Consider the following 20,122-nt stretch of genomic DNA (forward strand, 5'->3'; position numbering starts at 1 on the left):
AAGGATTAGGTAGCCTAGGTATCATCCACAAGTCTTGTTGAGACCAACTAAAAACAAATATGAAACTAAAAATAAAGCTATGTGTTTTGATGGCAGGATGAATTAAATGCTTCTTAAATGTTATATTTTGGTTAGATTTCTTACTGCGGTTAAAAACTATGCCGATGCTACACTGAACAAATGCAGTCATTTCCTGTTTCGTGCTAGCATTCCTGGTACTTTGCAAGTAGAAACAATTACATCAATGTTTTTATGAAAATTTAAGGGGCTTTTTAATAATATTTTCTCATTTTTAACTGGTTGACGGATGGACAAAAAAGGTTATTGCTCAAGTTTCAATTAAGCAACTAATGAAGGATAACTGCATAAATGACAATATAAGATAATTTGTAATAATCCAGAAATATATTTATTGACAAGATAATTTATACAAATTCAAAGCTTCATTGTAAAAACATTCCCCTGTGGAGACGCAATCAAATATACAGATTTTTAAAAATACTAATAATACAAATAAAATAAAAACATGAGAAATGGATTGATTTACAAGAAGTGAACAACACAACAGTACCAAAGTACAAATTTTACCTACTGTGTTGAAACATACATATGTTACAGCTATGTTAGAAACATAGTTATATGCATAACATATGCTGGCAATTAGCAATACAACATTTTAGAACAACTGGAATGAGCGGAGAAAGTGGACAAACAAGTTTTATCTCCATTCACAGGCTAGTGAAGAATAAGACACTGCAAGCAAGTCACTAAATAAAGTTGTTGTTGTTGGATATATACATTTTATTCAATCAAACACTGAAGTAAGTACAGATTTCATTCAAACAATATTGAGGAGAACTTCTAGAAGATGTCAGTCAAAAAAATGGTCCATTAGCTAAAGATATTGTCCCGGAACAGGTGAGTAAGCAGGGGCTGGATAAGGTTTGTTAGGAAGGTAACTTCCAGCATATGGTACACTAGGTGCATATGTGTTGGCAGGCATGTAAGCCCCAGGGGGCCCATACATAGGTCCTTGGAGGTACATGCCTGGATAATTTGGATACATATCTTCTCTCGGTGGACAGGAAGTACACAGAATGATTCCTCCAAACAGAAGAAGCGCTGAGGCGCCCCAGCCAATGTATATGGATGCCCCAATCTCCCTCTTTTGTGTCTCAATTGTGAGAATGTTCTGAAAATCTGAGATGGTGACAGCCGAGGACCAACAGACCGGAATAAGACAGGCGACTCCAGCTATAATGCAGAGGATGCCACCCAGTATCAGCACTTTGGCCATGGAGGACTCTTTCTTCAGACAGCTACTGCACTGGCCACCCACAAACGTCAAGATCATTCCTATGGCACCGATCACTATTGAGATGATGATCAGCGCACGTGCCGCTTGCAAGTCCTGGGTCAGTCGCATTATTGAGTCTTGGATTTTACATTGCATCTGTCCTGTGCTCTGCATTACACAGTTCATCCACAAGCCGTCCCAGACAATCTGGCCCGTGACAATGTTGGCACCAATGTAGGTAGTGACACGCCACATGGGAATGCCACAACAAACACATATCCCAACAAATCCAATAAAGCAGAGGGTCTGGCCAGAAACCTCTTTAGCAATCCTTCCCATGGTGTTGTCACAATCAAAAGCAGCTGTGGGTCTGTTTGTAATCCATGTATGTCTGAGAAACAAGCAGGAAGTGATGACCTGTTTGACACAGGTCCTCGTTTGGGAGGAGTCTGGCTGTTTGGTTAATCCTGCTGAACAAGATTCCAAAACATGCATGGTTCTTAGAATATGCTGCCTCGGTGCTTTCAGTGAAGATGCATTTAGATCTGCTTTTGTTTACAGTTTGAGTCTTGTCTTTCTTGTGTCAAAGATATGTCCTTGTGAACAAAGATTAAAAAATTCTCTCACACTCCCATTTTGAAATTTGTTGGAAACTGACAATTACATATTGGCTCAATAAATGACTTCCAAACAAATTAAGCAAATGAAAAAAAAGTGAAAAATCTGTGTTAAATACATCTAAAAAACTGTGTATGCATGCACAAATTGCACGGAGCAAGCCGATGCTGAAGAATGAAACAAACATTCCTAACATACAGGCATACATCGTCACAACACTGTAAAAAAAATCAGGGGGCGTATAACAGAAAGATATTAATTTAAGAATCCTATCCTAATGGTTGGGTAACCATAACAAGTTCAGTTAGAAACTAATTAAGTACAAAGGCTATTACAGAAAGACATTTCTTAAATGCATAATCCTATCTTAACTATGGATAGGAAACGGGTATTATTGTGTTACGAATGCCACGGGACAACGACTTGCCGAAACTTCTCTTTATTTATTAAGCAACCACACACATAGCGTACATCCCTCCAGGAAGGTGCACTGTTGTTAAAACTGCCCGGTCTGCAACACAGCACCGGAACCCAAAGATGTTATCAGGCATAACATCACAGGTATTACAGAAGCATCCTAGAGTGACAAAAATTCCTAAAAGCTGTCTTAACTTTAAGACAACCCCACTGGTGTCTTAACTTCAAACCTTTTTGAAATCCAGCAGTATAAATCGCAGTACAAAAATTTTTGTACTGTGCTCTCTTATTTTTTGTACTATGCTCTCTCCTTTTTTGAGAGAGCGTTACGTTTATTAATTTTATAAGACGAAGAGCAGCGAGGTTTTGATGGTGGACAGACTTTTGAAAGACCCAGCTAATAATTACAATAATAAATAATTACAGACTCCCATGACACATGATTTTGCAGTTAGTTGATGAATTGCAACCAACATTACAGAGGCCAACGAGCATCACGGAATAGCCTACCAGTCGTTCTTCACTGGCATAAAGTTGCTTTGACACTTGACATTTGATATTCGCAAATTTAATGACCATCTGTAAAGTTACATACGACATTGGTATACCTATACATTTCTTCATTAGCATTTGAACAGAATATGTAAAAGGTGTACATCACAGCTGACATCTAGAACACTTTAGTGATGTCCGGTTTCGTGAACGAATCGTTCTTTTTAACCGGATCTTTATAGTGAACCGGTCGAACCAGTTCACCAATCAAACTGAATCGTTCTAAACGGTTCGCGTCTCAAATCAGGGCTGATCCCACAAGTTACTGTAGTTATTAACTTTCTGACATGAGTGACAGTCTCTCAAACTAGAAATAAAACTAATATCTTGAAGTAGATGTTATAACTCCAATCGTTAGCTGAAGTGAGACATGTTTTGCTGAGAGATCTGATGAACTCACGAGCAGCTGAAACTGAGCATGCGCGTGTAACCGAACATAGCGGTTCTCGGATCTTTGGATCACCAGTACAGAATCGAAAACCGTTTCTGTCGGAAACGTTCGATACTGAGAACCGATGAGCTGCGTGTGCGTGCTATTTGTTCAGAGGAACGAAATACAGGTGAAGTGTATAAAACTAATCACGTTTGGAAGCATCATAACAAAGCTGTCTCATCACTGTATTATTTTAAAGTTTGGAAACAATGGATTGTAAAACGGTCAAATTAAACATTTATTTGTTTTTTTCAATAATGCATGATATTTTCAGGAACAGCTTTTATCTTATTTAATTTCTAAGTCGATACACATTTTAAAATGTAATCAAAGCAGTAGGTTTGATATAGACTATTCAGCTTGCAGCAGTTCGCAGCTCAGCACCCTGTGCTCAGCACACACACACACACACACACACACACTGATACAGCGGTTCTCGAGTCAGATTGACCAGGTTGCAACAGATCACCAGTACAGAATCGAGAACCGTTTCTATCGGACACGTTCGATCTTTCGGACATGTTTGATTCTGAGAACCGGTGAGCTGAGATACTGAGCATGCGTAACCGAACTGTTTCTCTTGGACTGGGACAGATGATGCTGATAATACATGAGCCTGCAGTGAACTGAGGATTTATGTAAGTATTATGTCAATGTAAGTTTATTTAATCTGTTTAAAACATCAGTGTTTGCACGACAGTGACAGTGACAGTCTCTCAAACTAGAAATAAAACTAATATCTTGAAGTAGATGTTGTAACAATCGATTCAGTTTGATTTGGTGAACTGTATTGAGTGCTGTTGCAAAACATAAATGAAAAAATGTATCCAAGAAGATGATGTCAATAATAATTATTACTATACTAAGTTTTGATTACAAATACTTTATAGGGATGTGTTTGAATGTATTTTCATCCGCCGGGATGATAGAAATGACGTCATTACGTAAAGACGTAAAAGAACCGGTGATCCGTTTTTTTTAACCGGATCATTGAAACGAACTTTCCGAAAGAACCGGTTGGCGGAAAAGAACCGAACTTCACCATCACTAGAACACTTTACAGTTGGTTTTGATACTGTAAGTTTCTCTGTTCAAATGCTATTGAAGTTAGAAATTTGTATGTTATATGTAACTTTAGAGAACACATTTGCGAACATCAAACGTTTTTGTGTACTTTTGTTTTTCCTTTGCAAAAGGTGATTTATACAGGCTTTAACTTTTCAACAGAGCTTATCAAAATATAAATCTCTGCCGCACTGGAATTAAAAGCTAACCGTTGTTTCTCCATTTTGATTTTAGGTTTACCTCAGAAGCAGACAGCAGTTTGCGAGTTGTTGGTTGCATGGTAACAGACCTGACAGTTGATTACCGAACTTGATTGAGTGGTTTAAGATTTCCTAACTACAGATAAGATGAGATTTTGTAAGATAGGATAAGAATCCTAAATCAAGTTAAGATTTGCTTCTGTAATACGAAATTGTGAGAAATCCTAAATTAACTTATCTTAAGTAATGATAAGATGTTACTGTACTACGCCCCCAGGTCTCCAATTAGAACATTTCTAGTGACTGATCACATCTAAATTTTTAGTTGGTCAAACTGAATTTCTGTGAATTAAATTGCATCAATTCACAGAAAGTAAATTTGGCCAGCTGTAAAATTTTGATGTGATCAGTCACTAGAAAAAATTAAATTGGATTTTTTTTTTTTTTTTCAAGTAAAGATTCAAGACATTATGGTGAGGGATAAGCACTGCAATTATTCTCCAAAGTTTTGGACCCAGTATGAAGTTAAAAAGGCCTTTTGTAAAATCACATTGTGTTTTCCCTGTTTTCTACATCTACTGACACAAGTCTCATCCTTGTTATAATAAAATAAATCAAGCATTCTGCATTAGTTTAGACAGGCCACATATTCAAGCTCTGCTATGCACCATTGAGTGCATGGGAATCGGATCAGCTGATATGGGCGGGGTTGGAATTGCCAATTAGCTGATCCGATTCCTATGCGCTCAATGGTCAACTTTGAGAGTTTGAGTTCTGTTTCAGTCTGTTTCAGACAGAGTTTCAGTTTGCCTGCTTGGCTTCTTACACTGGACACTGTTCCTCCTTAACCCTGCTCCTACTTAAACTTGTGTTTAACTTAATCAACATCATTCTTAATCAATGTCATTGTTCTCAGTGGGGAGATTTACGCTGCCCTCCCAGTTTAATATGGGAGGTTGTCCCCAGAAGCTGCGGCTGTTCCCTGTCGTGGTTTTTCATGGCGCTCATGATAAGGAGGGGGAATTTAGAACAGAGCCATTTACCGCCAAATGTAACTTTTTTTAAATATGCCACTAAAAAGGTGACTAAAAATTTATCTCTGGTATTTTTGACTTAAATAGTCCTGACAGAACTTCTGAACAAGTTCTGTTAACAGACTGTTGCCATAGTTGCTAAAATTCAGTTCACAGAAAATCAATTTAGATGTTACTAGCCACTCGAAATTTTAAGGTTTAGGTTTTTGAGGTTTTAATTTGTTTTTACAGTGCAGAAGAGTGGAAATTAATTACAAATGAATGAATACTGCTGTTTAACACAATATTTGAAATGAAATCCATATTTTCAAAATAGATAAAATGCATTAATACATTATACATATGCATTACAGTACATGTAAAAAAAATAGTCTTGAGCTTAGTTGTTAACAAGGTAACAGCTAGTTTGTGCAATGTTTACACTTTATTTTGGGTAACAAAGTTAGAGCACATATTACAGAAGATCCCAAGCTTTGAGTTTCCATCAACTGTTTCACAGAGCAACAGTCCAATGAATATTGGACATGTCACATGGAAATACTCAATATTAAAGAGGCCAGTGCATACATCCATATGCAAAATACTTAAACAGAGCCAAGGGGAAAATATTCTGATGTTTTGATGATACACAATACACATGAGACATTAAATAATGTGTAAATACACAATACACATGAGACATTAAAGAAAGTGTAAATACACAATACACACGAGAGATTAAAGAATGTGTAAATACACAATACACACGAGAGATTAAAGAATGTGTAAATACACAATACACATGAGAGATTAAAGAATGTGTAAATACACAATACACATGATACATCAAAGAATAATTCAAAAGGTATTATTGTAGACATTTTAAATAAATAAACCTATTTATATTCCAACATAAAAGTTGTAATACATACATTTATGCATTTGACCAACACTTTTATCCAAAGGACTTGCATTGCATTTATTAAGGTATACATTGTAGCGGTTCAAGCATTCCCAGAGAATCAAACCCATGAGATGCTTCTAGCACTTTGCTCTATTGTTTGAGCTAATTCCCACATAAAGAAGTAAAGTTCTTTCATTTTACAGGAAAGTACTAAGTGATGTAGGGGCATACTTCATCTCTTTTCAGAAGAAATGTATTGCAAGGAAAATTTTAAACTATGTCATGTAAAAAGCAATTCTACAGATGATCTGTTTGCATACATGAATTAAATCTTAAATTACATCAGTGTGCAATTTAAGGCCAGTCATATGGGTTCTGCATCTCAGACAAATTCTCTAGTAGAGCCGGACCTCACAGCGGAGAACTTGGGGTTGTAGATGCGTTCCTGCTTTGGCGGGCAGCTCCAGCAAAGGATTCCTCCTCCCAGTAAGAGCAACCCAGCAGATCCCCAGCCGATATACAAAGCTGCCCCCAACTCTCTCTGCTGGGCCTCCATCATCATTGGATTATAGAAGTTCTGTATGATCGTGTTTGCTGACCACGACACTGGGATCAGACAAAGAAGTCCAGAGACAATGAAGAGGATCCCTGCGACGATGCACGCCTTTGCTTTCGATCCGGGGTCCTCAATACAGTTGGTGCACTTTCCACCAGCCATAGACATTATGATTCCAAAAAGTCCAGTCAAAATTGAGATGATGATCATGGCCCGGCCCGCTTGAAGGTCAGAACTGAGAGCCAGCATGGAGTCGTAGATTTTACACTGCATTTGCCCAGTGCTTTGCACCACACAGTTCATCCACATGCCCTCCCAGATGGTCTGTGATGTGACGATGTTGGCTCCAATAAATGCAGACACCCTCCACTGGGGCAAAGCACACACGACAATGACCCCCAGCCAACCCAGCATGGCTGTGGCCATGCCCATAATCTGGAGTCCTTGGGAGACCATTTTTTAATCACAGGCCTGGCTTTACAGTGAAAAAGTCGCCAAAAGTGTGCAAACCAGACATGTTTGCTCTTTATAGGAAAAGTCTGAAAAGGCGGAGTTTGTTTGTCCTGATTTGATGATTTCTATAGAGAGCCCATATGACTTTGCTTACACTATAAACACAAAACAAGAGAAACTAACAAAGCACAGCAATACTCTGAGGTCCTTCAAGGTCAGTTAAAAAATAGCATTTCAAAATGACCTTGCACTGATCAAAGGCACTGTGAAAAGTAATGGCCTTTACATAGGTGATTATGGTTGGAAATATTTTTTGTATGTCCCCTACAAAAACGCCAATCCAATCTCACGTCAAGTTTCCTAATTTGCACGAATGACCTACCCCTATCACTGCCACTAAACCTACCCGTCATTGTGGTTTAGACAAATCGTATGAATTCATAAGAGTGAGGTCAAACAAATACTTACGAATTGGTCGTGAGATAGAGTTGAAAATACACACTAACCATAAAGTCCCTTATCAAAACCCTAACCCTAGCCATGATTGTAACAGGGAAATAACTTTTTTGTATTATTATTATTTATGTACATGATCACATCTGCACTCTAAAAAATGCTGGGTTGTTTTAAACCAATGCTCAGTGGCCTAAAACCTTTTGTCAAATCAGTCACTTTGTAGGCAGAACCTTAAACAAGTTCAGGTAGTTAAGACACTGTTTGCAAATCTCCTCCACTCTTTTTGCAAAACTCTAAACACATTCTTACTCACTAAAACACATTGTGCATTGTGTTGCAAAATCCCTTACGCAACAAAAATATATTTCTCAATATATTAGTTGACAATATATTTCATGTGTCTCCATATATTGTGAAATTTACAGGTAATATATCCTATGATATATTATATAATAATATATTATATATGCAAGTTATATATTGCAATATATGGGACAATACTGCTATTATTGCCATTTTCATATATTGAATATAAACATATTATTATACTATTCAATATATTGCTATGTATATTGAAATATATCCTACAATATATGAAATTATATATTGGAAGAGTCATTGTATATATATGTAAATATATATGTAAAATTATATGAGATAATATACCTCAATGTACTGGATAATATAATCGGATTTATATGGGAACATATGTCTTAAATATATTGATTTATATTTCATAGTATATAATTATCATATATATTGTATACATGGTAAATATGAAATAATCTAATGTACACTGTCTGTCATATATTTTAAAATATAACAGATTAAAATATAATATAGAAATTAGGGCCGGGACTCGATTAAAAAAAATAATCTAATTCATTAGAGGCTTTGTAATTAATTAATCAAAATGAATCGCATTTTAATTGCATATAAATATTTGACCTGAGAACAATGAGAAGTAATTTTTCACATGTAGTTTTAGTATACCATTGAACAATGACTGAATACATAAGCTAAATCAACAAAATATAGTTTATTTATTTATTTTAGTCCAGCAGACCAGTGCAATGTTTGCAATTAAGTGTAGCAAAAGCATATTTGTGATATTTGAGGCTCGATGTGCTGCGGCGATACGCGAATTCCTTGTTGTATAGCTTGCTCACAACCATGCTCTTGACGACGCTTTTTTCGTTTTTTAAAACAAAATTTCCCATATACGGGGCCAAGCAAAGCGGTCTCATCAGCTTCTTCGTTCCATAGCTTCGATGGTTTGTTGTTGTCGTGACTCCGGAACGCTTGTTGGTGTTCCAGTATAATTGGTCCGTCGAAACTCATTCATTGAAAAACGTTCCGCGGTGCAAAAATAAGTGTTTTTTTTTTTTTTTGCGTAATTAATTAACGCATTAAAGTCCCGGCCCTAATAGAAATATTTTCTAAATATAGAAAATATATTGAATGTCCTGCACCATCTGATTTGGGCTATTGTTAATCAACCTCTGTAAACATATGCAGGAGCTTGCTTAACTCATAAAAAATACTTTGTTTCAATAAACATACATGAAATAATTCAGTTTTGTTTGTATATCAATGTATTTTAATATATGAATCAATATATAGCAATAGGTTGTCCAACCATATATTGCTATATATTTTCAAATGTATGAGGAAGTTTCTGATACATTGAAATATATTTTCTAATGAATTGCAATATAAATTCTAGTATATTGCAATATATTTTTGTTTTGTAAGGGATGGTACAAACATGTGGGACAAGTCAAACACAACTACAACACCGCTGTCATTGTTTAAACACAACAACTCAAAATTGATCACACTTCTTTCTAATGATGTGATCAAATCAGTTGTCTAGAATAGAAGCCAGTTCAGAGTAAACAGGTGGCACAGGTATTGATACCACAATGGATGGAAAAAATGTGAGAGGAGGAAGAAGATGAAGAGGAGGAAGAGTTTGTGTAAGAGGTGGTGGACAAGGAGGTATAGTACAAGGACAATGAAGAGCAAAACCAAGAATAGTAATTCAGGCAACTGTGATAGACCATGTTCTTGTTCATGGAATGACAATATGAGGGAAGCAGGACAAAGAGAACAACCCAATCTGTCCAGATTCTCTGTGGCCATAATCTGGACATTCAGAGAATGTCAAGAGATCAGGTAAACATATTGGTTTTCTAATTTGTGCGACTGAAAGTTGACTCTATACATTTGATATTGTATAGGCTACATCCGTTTCTCAAAAGAAAGGGGAGTGAGAAAAAAAAAAGATTTACAATACATTTTACATATGAATGTGATGTCCATTACTATTGCTTCTGTATGTATATATTTGTAAGAGCATTTTCCCTTAGAATTGCAAGACTACTAAATGAAGGTGGAAGGACTCCTCACAGCAGAAGGCTCTCATTGACTTGCAATTGCAGAATATTTTGTGTAATATGCTTGTCATTTAGAGTTGTCTTTGTTCTTTGTCCTTACTTTATTTTTATGCTGAAAATACAGAAATACAATACAGTATATTTGCTGTACTGAGTTGTGAATTATTTACTTTTATTTATGGCAAAATTACTTTCTATATGCAATAAAAAAAATCTCTGTAACTATATGTCCTGGACGTTGTGTTCTCACATTTTTTGATGTAGTGTCTAATGAATGCTGATGCATTTTTTATAAATTGACTGGCTGTGTTTATGTTTTGAAAGTATTGTTTGATTTTGAGAAAAGATCAAATGGTTTTGAGGAAAGTGTTTGATTTTGCCAGAAGAGTCTGGGGTTTTGTGAATGTAGTTTACAGTTTTTTACAATCACTTTGCTACTATTTTCAGAACCTTGATGTCATTTTTCACATCTCTAGACACAAAACGTTTCGGTTACGTATGTAACCCTCGTTCCCTGAAGGAGGGAACGGAGACGTACGTCGGACTTTGACCGACGAATTGGGATCTGACTTTAGAGACCAATCTTACTTCGAGTGTGTAAAAACGAGCCAATGAAATTTGGCATGTGATCCATGCATTCCTTGATCCGCCCAGCAGCGCGGGTATAAATAGGAAGTGGAATGGTAGATCAGCGCTTTTTCTGCTGAGGAGCCGACTCAGATTCCTAGCGGAAGCACAGCGACTGGCGACAGGATGTATGTCTCCGTTCCCTCCTTCAGGGAACTAGGGTTACATACGTAACCGAGACGTTCCCTTTCAGTCGGTCACGTTCGACGTACATCGGACTTTGACAGACGAATTGGGATCCCTATTGAAAACGCCAGGAGGCTGGCCCTTCCAGCGTCCTGCTTGAGCGCACTGTACCGTCTAGTATGGTACGGAAGTCAGGGCTCCAAGCAGGGAGTACAGTCACTGCTGTTTCTGCAAGACCCACTTAGTATGACTATTGAATAACGATGGGAAGCGTGCCTGTCTCGAGAGATGGAACGCTGCCGAGCCACGGCCCACGGAGGGCATGGTGGTGGAATACACATAAGGACTAACCTGACGGGGTAGTGCAACATATGGCAGTCTCTGGGGTGGTTCCAACCTAATTGTAGGGGGGAAAGAACACGCCCAGAGACGACAGAGCAGGCTCTGTCCAGGGAAAGACACGGGGCTAGCCGGTTAGGGTAGCTGGTAACGTGGAAGAATGCACATATGGGGTTGCCGTGAGGGAACTGCTACATATGGAACCCAACCTACATCCACGTTCCACAAGCATACGGGTGTAGGCCTAGTGTCAGACGGTCCACCACGTCTGACGCTCACAGGGTTAGCTGTTTCCGGGGAACACAACTGGAGACAATAGACGCTCATATCCGGCCCAAAGGGCGGGAGTGGCGTTTGCAAGCCGACACTAGAACAGGCACTTAGCGCTACCGGCCACTAGCGGCGAGGATGCGGGAAGATACCAGCTCTACACGGAGGCTTTAAAATCTAGTGAATGTGTGAGGTGTCGCCCAGCCCACAGCTCTACATATGTCTGTCAGCGAGGCACCTTGAGCCAGCGCACAGGAAGAAACAACACTCCTTGTGGAGTGTGCTCTTACACAGCAAAATCCCCAGAGTTAAATCAACACTGAGTGTATTTGGTCCCACTCCACAGAGAGTTAAAATAACGCTGAAGCGGTATTAAAGTTAATGAGATAATTAAGAGATTAATTCAGTAATGATTGAACCATTAGTGATGAACACCTGATGATAACGAGCAGAATCACTGAAGGACAAAGAAACACAAGAACTACAACTGAATTTAGCCACAGCTTTAGATGAAATCAACTAAAGATAAAAGAAGACATTAAATCTCTGAAGATCTCATCAGAGGATTAAACAACTCCACAGTTATTCCTGTCATACTGTTCGTCTACATAAGCTCTTATTGAGAATTAACAGGTTTAGAGAATGTTCTATGGAAAATTTTTGGTCACCATTATGCTAATCAGTGTTTCCTTTATTTGGGCAGTTTGACTTGGGTTGTTGAAGAGTGGTGTTGCTAACAGTGTTTTCTACACTTACTTAGTTGCAATGGAATCCAGAAGCAAATCAGTTGATATAGTTTTCATAATGAAATAGAATGATTTACTAATCTCATCAATGACCAAATGTTGTATTTAATAGGTTTTTTTTTCTTCTTTTTTTTTCTTTTTTTTGCCATAGGTCAGATTTTGAATTTTTTTTTCAAAATCACAGAACCAATTATTTTAGCCAGACATTAAGATTCAACATATGATTGCAGCAACAATGCATGCTGGGAGCCATGAGGTTTATAATTGGGTGGCTTCCAGAATGCATTGTGACATAAAATCAGCAATGTGTATCCTTTATTTGGAAACAGACATAAGGAATCAGCATATGAATCTCAACAATGGTGTATGGTGTAGGAATGGTCTGTGTCGAGGGAGAATTGATTGGTCGTAACCCGCCCCCTTTCTTGGGCACAATGAAGTAGGGGCTGTAGAACCCCATCTTCATATCGGCTGGAGGAACCGGCTCGATCGCACCCTTCGCCGGTAGGACCTCGATCTCTGACCTCAAGACATGAGTATCGCTGCTTCGCGTGGAGGTGAAGAGGATACCGTTGTACATGGGCGGCCGGCGAGCGAACTAAATCGCGTAGCCGAGTCTGATGGTACGGATAAGCCAGCGAGACGGCCTGGGGAGACCTAGCCAGGCCCCCAGGACCCGAGCAAGCAGGACCAACGGCACCACAGACGTGCCTGGGTGGGCCAGTGAAGTGGAGTGCTCTGGCCCGATTCGGGAGGCCCAAAGGCGGCCCGAGGTGTTGCGCGAGTACTCCTGGTTTGGACAGAGGGTGGGTAAGAAGGCCCGGGGGCATCCTCGAAGCCCACTCTGCTGCCCACTGCCCGAAGGCAGGGAAGTGGAGTCCTCAACCCCGACTCGGGAGGCCTGGGGGCAGCCCGGAGTGTTGACTGAGTATTCCAGTGTGAGGCAGCGTGTGGGGGAGAAGGCCCGGAGGCGTCCTCGAGACCCACACTGCTGCCCCTGGCGAAGGGGGGGGGGGGGGGGGGGGTAAGAGCGACAAGGCCAGGGGGCGTCACACCCTGCCAACCTGACCCTCTTGGGGCCCAGAGAGAGAGGAAACTGCTCTTTTTGTGAGTATGTTGGTACCGCTGGACTCCGGAGAGCCAGCGGCAGAGATGTTTAATGATCAGTCGGGGCCCGCGGTCCTCCTCCGGAGGGTGGGGGAAGTATGCGGACATCATCTCCCGCAGAGCAGATCCTGTTCTCCTTGGGCTGCCCGTTTTAGGGCCACTTCCGCTTGCGCTTGCCGGCCGGCTTAGCGGGACCCTGGACGGGTTGGGCGCCCCCCTTGCGTCCCGCACCCTGCTTCGCGGGTGGAGGCTGCTGCTTTGGCTTGGCAGGGGCAGAGGCGGATGCCTGAGGACGCCCTCGGCAAAGAGCAGACTGGGGTGCTGCCCCACCGGCGGCTGGGTGGATGTTCTTGATGGCCTCCGTCTGCTTCTTGGCCACAAGAACTGCTGGGCAAAGTCCTCGATGCCGTCGCCGAAGAGGCCGGCCTGACAGACGGGGCGTTTAGAAAGCAAACCTTGTCCGAATCATCCATGTCTGTCAGGTTTAGCCACAGGTGGCGTTCCTGGACCACCAAGGTGGACATCGTCCGACCCAGGGAGCGTGCAGTGACTTTCATCGCCCTGAGGTCGAGGTCCGTCGCCGCGCACAGTTCCTGCATAATGCCCTGATCGGAACTCCCCTTGTGCAGCTCCATGAGCGCTTTGGCCTGGTGGACCTACAGGAGCGCCATGGCATGCAAAGCTGATGAGGCTTCCCCGCAGGCTGTGTAAGCCTTGTCCGTCAGACCGAACGAGAACTTACACGCCCGGGAGGGGAGACGCGGGGCCTGCCTGCTCGACTGGAGGGATCCCCTCGTAGCCCTTAGCCGCACACCACCATCGAGCGTAGTGAGGACGGAGGAGTGAGTCGATTGCAGGTGAGCGCTATAGGGTGCCACCCACGACTTTGTGAGCTCCTGATGCACTTCCGGGAAGAATGGCACCGGGATGGGGCGCTGAGAACCAGGCAACCATAGCCATAAGCTCCGGGTCAGATTCAGGCAATGCTGTCACACCCGAACGGGGCAACTCAGCCGAGTCTTCATCCTCGGAGCCCATTAGCTTGTCCCCCAATGCAGCGACCGACATCTCATCGTCCGCCGGCGCACCAAAAGTGACGACTGCTGCTCCACGTGGGAGGTCAGCGCGCCCTTCCGGAAACTCCACTGGCGCAGTGGAGGGGCCCAAGGAGCCATTTGACCCGTCGGGTTTACCCTGACCGTCACCCTCAGGTCCCCACCAAGGTCATTAGCCAAAGTAGCAGCCCTCTGCTTTGCAGCTGGAGGACCGCTAGATCGGGGGATGCACAGTGGCGCCCCACATCTCTTGAGGTGCTGGAGTCTGGACCGTAGCACTGTGATGGTCATATTCTAGCAGTGGGAACATGACTCACACACCAATGCAGCCTCAGCGTGCTGAATGCCCAGACACGTGAGACAACAAACGTGCCCGCCAAGTGGAGACAGAAATCGACCGCACCCAGAAACACACGGTTTGAATGACATCTTGAAAAAGACGCAGGGTCAAACCGTGTTGCTCTTTTGTGAATGGAAACTGCTCTTTTAGCATGCTGAAGCACTCAGGGAGATGACCGCGGCTGCACACAGTCCGTTTAGTGCAAGCCTGTGTGAGCTCTCAATGTATATGTCTCAACGCCCAGCAAACCAACAAGCTCCTTTAGTGTTTGGGGAAAACGCCCACCGAACCAACAAGCTCTTTTAGTTTTACTTTCGTTTGTAGTGAACGATCACTCACTGATGTGCTGTATCACCTGCACTAGCAGTTTCTCTCACGAGACTCGATTCTCCACACTCTTCGTAGACACAGCAATAGTACTGTTTGACTCCGAAGTAGAAAGCGCTGATGTACTATTCCACTTCCTATTTATACCCGCGCTGCGGGGCGGAGCGTGGAATGCGTGGATCGCATGCCAAATTTCATTGGCTCGTTTTTACACACTCAAAGTAGATTTGGTCTCTAAAGTCAGATCCCAGTCGAACGTGACCGACTGAAAGGGAACTCAAAACGGCTATCACTTGTAACACAGGCTGTCTAATGTTCAAAACATTGCATTGTGCATTCACATCGTTAAAGAAATCTTGCATTTGCACAATCATTGGTTCAAAACACAAATTTATTGTGAAACACCATTGACACATAACGTCTCGGTTACGTATGTAACCCTAGTTCCCTGAGGGAACGAGACGCTGCGTCGAAACGCTGTGAGAACGCCTCTGCGTTAATGCGTCGTGAAGCGCGTGTAGAACCAATCCATCGGGAGATCGATCGTCGCCGACGTGATGACGTCGCCGACGTGATGACGTCATCGACCGGAGACTATAAAAGGTCCGCGAACACAAACAGGAACTAGCTTCTGATAAAGCCTGAAGTAAGTGATCACGGGCACGCCGGGAGTATGGCAGGGCGACGCAGCGTCTCGTTCCCTCAGGGAACTAGGGTTACATACGTAACCGAGACGTTCCCTTTCGGGGAACTCGAGCTGCGTCAAAACGCTGTGAGAACGCTTATACCCACATCGCCATGGGACCAAGTGCCTCGTATGTGTGAAGCCGAAGCGCACACGATTACGAGAGTACCTGCGCCCCAACAGTAGATGCCAAATCTAACTCGTAGAATCTGACGAAAGTTAGCGGCGAAGACCAGCCTGCCGCATTACAGATATCTTGGAGGGAAGCCCCCGACAAAGTGCTTTAGAAGCAGCCATACCCCTGGTAGAGTGCGCCCGGACAGCCAGTGGAGACGGCTGCCCGGCCGCCTCATAAGCAAGTGAGATGGCCTCGACCACCCACTTGCTCATTCTCTGCTTAGACACTGGAGCCCCCCCTTAGGGGCTCCGAAACAGACGAACAATTGATCGGTGTTTCTCCACAAGGCAGTTCTGTGGACATACGTATCTAACGCCCTAAAGGGCACAGCAGATTTAGTCTTTCCTGGTCCAACGTCGTGAAAGGAGGAGGACAGAAGGCTTGGAGAGTTATGGGGCCCCGTGGGCTCGTAGAAAAGCCTTTACCATCCCAGGCGCAAACTCTAGGCATGAGGGCCCAAACGACAGGGACTGAATATCTCCTATTCTTTTGAGAGATGATATGGCCAAAAGAAAGATAGTTTTGAGGGTGAGGAACTTATCTGAAACCTCCTCTAAGGGTTCAAACGGAGGCTCAGACAAGCCCCGCAAGACAATGGCCAAGCCCCATGCTGGGACCCTCGAGTGCATAGCCGGCCTCACCTAAAGGTACCACGGAGGAAACGTGTAATAAGAGGGTGTATTCCCAAAGACACTCCACCCAAAGGGACGTGAAAGGCACCCCAGGCCGCCACATACACCTTTATTGTGGAGGGGGTCAACCCTGCCGAGAACCTTGCCTGCAGGAACTCCAGCACTGTACCAACCGGGCAGTTAACTGGGTCCCACTGGAGTTCTCTGCACCATGCTGAGAAAAGTTTCCATTTCAAAGCGTACAGCTTCCTCATGGACGGAGCTCTGGAGTGAAGGATGGTCTCAACGACCTCGGCCGAGAGACCCTCCTCTATGAGCCTGGCCCCCTCAGAGGCCAAGCCCATAGTTTCCACATCTCTGGGCGTGGGTGCAGGAATCTCCCGCCCGCCTGAGGGAGTAGATCCCTCCTGGTCGGAATCTCCATCGGAGAGCCTTCCAGGAGAGATATCAGGTCCGAAAACCAGATTCTGGTCGGCCAGTACGGAGCCACTAGAAGTACCTGGCCCCGTCCCGGCGTACCCTCTCCAGAACTCCTGGAAGCAAGACAATCGGGGGGAAGGCGTACAGGGGTAGCCTCGGCCACTCCTGTACCATGGCATCCAACCCCAGCGGGGCTGGATGGGACAGAGAAAACCACTGCGGGCAGTGAAAATTCTCTGCCGAAGCAAATAGATCTATCTCTGCCTTCCATATACCTTCCATAGGAGCTCCACCACCTCTGGGTGGAGTCTCCATTCCCCGGGCCTCCGGGTACCTCCCCGGGTACCGTGTGCTGAGGTAAGCACCGATTTCCTTCGGAGGGGAAATGCCAGGGACGATGCAGCTGAAGGCGAGAGATAGCTCGCAAGCGTCTCTTCGATCTTCGGCATCGCCCCATAACCATAGTGTCTCAGCCCAAATATATTACTATATGCAGATGTATGTGGGCTGAACACTCTGTATGATACCGGTTTCCTCCATGACCTAGACACCTCGGTGTGCAGGTCAAGGAAGAACGGCAGGACGTTGATGCTTTGCACGAGAGGGCAGGAATCGCTCATCTAATTTCGTTTTCTCTGATTTCGATGGGATTCAGATATTTCCGCCAGCCAGTCGTTTTTTTATTTTTATATTTAACCTGGCCACAGCTCTCGTGAGAACGTCAACTCACTAGCGGGTGACTGAAGTGGCGAGTCTTCAGTCGCGATGCTCTCAACGTCCACCTCCTCAGAGCTGGATAGTTGGAGCACCGGTGCCCCGCCCGGGGAGGAAGAAACCGCAGAGCGGGCTTCCAAACCCCGAGACGAGGCACTGGACGATACAGGTGAGGGCTGAGATAAGGCTGGGCCCGTCTCAAACCCCTCTGTAAAGTCCATGTGTGAACCCCACGACTGAAGCCACCGGTCTGCCTCGGCAGCAGCGGGACCGAGCCGCGGGGAACACGAGCCGAAGCACCCTCCTCGAAGAGTGCCCGGCGGGAGCGCAGCATTCTTAACGGAAGCCGTTAAAAAAATGCTCACAAGCGGCCCCCTCAAGGGCTGCCTGAGCATGCTGTGCTCCCAAACAGCCATACACAAAGAGTGTGTTTCCCACACGCAACATATATTTTTTGAGGGCAGGGATGAACACACTGTGAAATGCTGTTCACTCGCCATAATCTCCTTTTTCTCTTTATGTTATAAAATATATATCTGATATATTTAACAAAGGTGGAAAATTCTCTCTAATGGACAGACAAAAACACCAAATAGACAGACAGGTTCACACAGATCGCTTACTGAAGGCACAGAAGCTAGTTCCTGTTTGTGTTCGCGGACCTTTTATAGTCTCCGGTCGATGACGTCATCACGTCGGCGAAGATCGATCTCCCGATGGATTGGTTCTACACGCGCTTCATGACACATTAACGCAGAGGCGTTCTCACAGCGTTTCGACGCAGCTCGAGTTCCCCGAAAGGGAACTATAGATCACCCACACACAAGCAACCGATAGTTTCACTGTGTCATCGTACAATCATTAAATATTGTAGAACAAAATAGGTGATACAGGTTTCATTATGGTACTGGATATACATCTCTGTAAAAGTACTGCAGTAGGAGAGAGAATACTACAGACACAGTGGAATCATTGAACAAAGTGTGTAATATATTGATGCAAAACACTATATATGCACAGTCACAACATAGGTTTATATGAATCGAAGCAAATATGATTAGCCATGAAATAGAAAAGAAAAGACAGTACTGTAAAACATCAAATGCAGTGTTCCTCAAAAGAAACAAAACAGGATTGATTAATGTACTTCTACATTGTCATCAAGTCTGTGTTCTGGATTTTCATCTACATCACAATGGATGTTTTCATTAGCCAAACATCTCGGATTTTTCTACATCCATAGATATTTTACTCTAATTGGTTCATGCTCCACACTAATTGGTGACAATCAATCTCGTTCTCCTGAAACTTTCATGATTTACAGTTAACAAGTTTGTTTTGTCTGTTTCTGTACAGCTATGCATTACAGTTTTTCTCAATTGCTAAAACACTAAAACCCATCAGCTGAACAAATTTCTCTGTTGCCTGAACTCATTTAGCTAATTGTGCAGTCTGTTTTCAATACCTTAAACCATTTCACATGGTAAAACACAATTTGCAGATCTCACTTAGACTTTTCAGCAAAACTCTAAACACATTCTCATTGTCAAGACACATTCTGCACTCGAATGCACATGCCTTCATACGGGTTAACACAAGTGGCAACAATCAAATACAAATGGAGAACACAATGTCATTGATTGAACACAACCACTTAAAACTGATTTAACCTGTTTCAAATGATGAGACACAATCGATATAAGTACAGTGAATTGTAGGCTGTATACTGTACAATTAACAAACCGTATTGCCCTGAACATGTTGCTTTCCATTAGTTTACAGTGCTGACTGCTCAATAGATTTTGACTGGTTGCAGGTTCATATCAACAAATAATAAGTATTACAGTATCACAGAAACAAAGGACAAGTTTGTGAGATGCAGAGTACAGTACTGTCAAAATCAGCCTAATCTGATGAAAATGCATATCTATAGCACAAATTGTATTTATCGTGCGATTTATATGCCAAAATGAGTTTTTATGAGCATATGTTATGCAGTTTTCGTGTGCATATGATATGTACTTTATATTGTGTTATGTGCACGTACTCCAAACAACTCAACCTACCCAATGGGGTGACATTGCAAATCATATGCAAACTAATTGTGCCATATAAATCGCACAATAAATACAATTTGTGATGTATTCACGGAAATGTAATATATGTCTATATATGAAATATCAATATATGTGA

General features: G+C 42.7%; 2 protein-coding genes across 2 annotated transcripts in view; both read right to left on the minus strand.

Moving 5' to 3' along the window:
• cldnj (claudin j) overlaps positions 1-20,122 on the minus strand; it is a 57,792-nt gene that overhangs the window by 27,680 nt on the left and 9,990 nt on the right. The gene's annotated exons all lie outside the window — the stretch shown is intronic.
• Positions 405-7,543, minus strand: LOC137084093 (uncharacterized). The gene is made up of 2 exons (XM_067450038.1): positions 7,017-7,543; positions 405-1,639 (listed from the first exon to the last, which is right to left on the minus strand). The coding sequence occupies exons 1-2, from the start codon at positions 7,509-7,511 to the stop codon at positions 896-898; spliced, it is 1,239 nt and encodes a 412-aa protein (XP_067306139.1). The 5' UTR covers positions 7,512-7,543; the 3' UTR covers positions 405-895.

Source organism: Pseudorasbora parva, chromosome 8, assembly GCF_024679245.1.
Source record: "Pseudorasbora parva isolate DD20220531a chromosome 8, ASM2467924v1, whole genome shotgun sequence".
Lineage (NCBI taxonomy): Eukaryota > Metazoa > Chordata > Actinopteri > Cypriniformes > Gobionidae > Pseudorasbora > Pseudorasbora parva.